This window comes from Gossypium hirsutum, chromosome A06, assembly GCF_007990345.1.
Source record: "Gossypium hirsutum isolate 1008001.06 chromosome A06, Gossypium_hirsutum_v2.1, whole genome shotgun sequence".
Lineage (NCBI taxonomy): Eukaryota > Viridiplantae > Streptophyta > Magnoliopsida > Malvales > Malvaceae > Gossypium > Gossypium hirsutum.
In genome coordinates this window covers 27,568,214-27,571,850 of record NC_053429.1, presented here as the reverse complement: position 1 = coordinate 27,571,850, position 3,637 = coordinate 27,568,214, and the positions used below count along the sequence as shown (strand labels likewise).

The 3,637-nt window shown below is 29.6% G+C and overlaps 1 protein-coding gene across 1 annotated transcript; it reads left to right on the top strand.

The window, feature by feature from the left end:
* The first annotated feature begins 1,847 nt into the window (after nucleotides 1-1,847).
* Nucleotides 1,848-3,116, top strand: LOC107963568 (agamous-like MADS-box protein AGL65). The gene is made up of 7 exons (XM_041115383.1): nucleotides 1,848-2,025; nucleotides 2,195-2,254; nucleotides 2,346-2,364; nucleotides 2,454-2,537; nucleotides 2,620-2,681; nucleotides 2,825-2,921; nucleotides 3,060-3,116. The coding sequence occupies exons 1-7, from the start codon at nucleotides 1,877-1,879 to the stop codon at nucleotides 3,114-3,116; spliced, it is 528 nt and encodes a 175-aa protein (XP_040971317.1). The 5' UTR covers nucleotides 1,848-1,876.
* The last annotated feature ends 521 nt before the right edge of the window (nucleotides 3,117-3,637 follow it).

The following is a 3,637-nucleotide window of genomic DNA, read 5'->3' as shown; positions in this document are numbered from 1 at the left end:
TTTGTAAAATAGGGGAAAATTTTGTAAAATTTGAAAAATAGAGGCAAAACTATATAATCTTAAAAATAGGGGAAAATTGTAAAATCTAGAAAATAGGTTCAAATTGTAAATTCTAAAAAATGGGGGGAAAGTTTTAAATTCTAAGTTACAATAGACACACAACCATGTAATTGAACCATGTGGGAAGTCCTGGATCGTGTTGAGAGGGTGCACAGTCTTATGGCTAGCCGTGTAACAGACTGCCATGTGAGAATTGAAAAACCTAGGGTTTCAGGGGAACACGGTCGTGTGAGGGGTCATGTGGTCCACAAGGGTGGCATAAACAGCAATGTGGCCCTATCCCAAGGCAGAGTTAGCCCCAATTTTCTTGTAAAAGAACAGACACATGTCTTTAGGATCTCAAGCGACGTTGGTTACAGTCCAATCTAATCCAAGGTACCTAACCTGAGTCCTTCAAACGACATTTATGCAAGAATTAATAACGATTTTAAAGATTTATCAAGGTTAAATTATATGAACGAAAGATTTATCAAGAATCAAGAAAGATCATTTGATCTATCACAATATTATCGTTAGATAGAAGTTATATAATGGTTCGAGATCTAAACATCGGGATTAAGGCGTACTTACTGATTCTTGGCTAGGATTTGGAATGTAAAATTTCATGTAAAAGAGAGGAAAAAAGAGAATAAATAGGGACGTGAAAGAAATTCTATTTGATTTTGAATAGAAAACATAGCCTAGTTTAATTAGGAGAAGTTGGATTAAAAATCTAGGGTTTGGGAACCCTAGGGTGTCAGTAATTTTCCCAATGTTTTGGGCCTAAAATTTAAAGAAAATTTTAGAATAAAAATAAAAGGGATGGTTTGAGGTTAGGGTGGTTCAAACCTAGCTATGCAAGGGAAAGAGAGTAAATGCTTATCCATTGGGTTCTTGCCCACACTTTAAGTTTTTAACCCAAATAATATTTATTTTAGTACGATTTTCATCATTGTTTGCTGAAAATTAAAACAAAAGAAATGGAATTGGAATAGATAGAACCTAGGACCTTTAAGGAGTGTAGTAACAACTTAGCTATCAAACCTATTCAATTATTTGATTATTTATTTCCTCTAACCCCATTATATTTTGACATGTTACAAATTCTTACCTGAGGAACAACCCTTCTAGAAAATGAACCTTTTTTTTTTGTCCAAGCCCAGTTTTTGGGCCTACATTTTTCCCAAACCCTCACACTTTTCGAGTAGGCGTTCAGACTTGGACTGATGATCTGACCCATGATCAGGTCTATTATCATGTGAGGAACTGCGAATTTATGCCTTCTAAGGGCACTAAAATTTGAAACCAATGATTTAACCTTGTTTATAATATACATTTTAATTTTATAAAATATTTAATTTAATTTTATAAAAATTAATATAATATGAAATATTATGTAAAATTGACGAAATTAAAATAAAAAAGGACTAAATCCACATTTTATGCATAGTACATAAACTAATAACATGATTTAACGAAAAACAAAAGCACTTTATATGGTCCCATCCCCATATGGCATCTACAATTTTAGTCTTCTCTAAATGGAAAGTACAATACAACAAAGAACATAAGGCAAGAAAAGAGAAAAAAAACTGAATTCTTTTCTCTACTTTTGGCAATACCTGGGTTCATGATTCAACAAAAATGCTCAACAAATGTGAAAATCTTGTGACATTTAATTAGTTTAAATCACCATAAATTCTTACCATAAATGGTTACAATTCTTATTTACATTTATAAACACCATTATTTTTTACTCTAAAATCCATAAAAGAATTTTAAGAAACAAAGGGAAAAAATGGGGAGAAGAAAATTAAAAATCCAAAGATTAGAAGACATGAAAGCAAGACAAGCAAAATATTCAAAGCGAAAAAAAGGGATTCTTAAGAAAGCAAAAGAGCTTTCTATATTGTGTGATGTTGAAGTTGTTCTTTTACTCTCTTCACCCTCTGGTAAAAGAACCTTTTTTGTTGGTCAAGATCCCAAGTAAATCAGTTCATTCCTTTTTCTTTTTTTTCTTTTTGTTATCACTATTAGTAATTTTTATTTTATTTTACAATTAAAACTCCAATTTCTTATTTCTTATTTATGTTCGATTTCACTTTTTTTAAAAAATAATTTAAATTTTATTTTTTGAAAATATTGGTCACAACAGTTGCTTATATAATATTCTTCAGAAAGTCTCGAATATGCCATTCGTAGAGCGCGAGGAAAGGTAAATAATGTTAATAACATAGTTTTTTCCTTTTTTTTAAAAAATAATTCAATAGCTAAAAATTCTTTTTTCTTTTTTTCTTTTCCTCTAGGAGGGCATATACAATGGAGGTACGTCTCGGTACCTAGTCCTGATTTAGGAATTTTTTTATTTTACAATTTCACTTCTTTAACAATTAAAATTAATAATTTTATTGAAGATGTTGAAGAAATTTTATGTAAATTGGGAGTCAGAGTTTGATCCATTAAGCCCGCCCCGTAACAAAAATGTTGATATCCTCAAGGTAAATGGGTTCCTAAAGTTGAGAGCATAACAAAAAAAAATTCTATTTTTTATTAGTTTTTAAATCCTTTTTTTTTCTCTAGTTATATGAAGATCAAGTGCAAGAGCTGAAGGACAAACTTACTAAGAAGAGCAAGATACTGAGGTTTGAAATATTCTAGTATTTTAAGATTTTTATTATGTGCACAAATGTCACTTGTCCATATTAAACACATATCACCAAATGAATGTTGGTATAATAAGTGATCAAATATTCTAATAATGAATTTTGTGATATTCCAATGATAGGGATTGGAAAAATCCAGAAAATGTTAAGGACCTTAACCAAATAAAGTTTATGGAGGATCATCTCATTGCATCTCTTAATGGACTCCGAAACAGGAAGGTACCTTCTTTCTTTTTAATTTATATATATTATGATAATAAAGTTTAAAATTTTGGGTCCGGAAAAAAAAGGTTTACTGCATTAATGTATTGAGCATGAAAGTAAATAGATTGTTTTGTTTTGTATTGTTTTTCACAGAATCAATTAGCAATGGAACAACAAAGCAGACAAAGATATTTAGAGGTTGGTCTTTAAATAAGCATGAAATAATTTACCCATTTTTCAACTATATGTATAAAATCTAATATACGGGGTTTTATTTATTATACAGGGGACTAAGAACTTGGAAATTTAATCTATGATTTCCTTTCAAAACTTGTGATTTTTTATTAATGCAATGTTTTAAAATTATGATAAATGAACCCTAAAGAAAATTATTTTCTTTAGCAAATATGTATCACCTAAACCTATTCTTGGAGAATATGTCTTTGAAGGGGCTTTTTAATTTCCTGTCTCATCTTTTATTTAATAGGCTCCTTTCACTTTGTTATTACGGTGAGAAATAAATGAGTGTTTTTTTTTTGTATACAATGAATGAAAATTTTAAGTGTTTTTTTTTACAATGAATGAAAATTTTAACATTATGTCCAAGTTCTTTTATCTTTTTGGTGGAACCAATAAATCTTTTACGGAATGTAAATAACTTTTTCAATGTTTATGGCAGTCCTTCTCAATAATGTCATATTTAGGATAGGAATATGAGTTCTTTTTTCAAA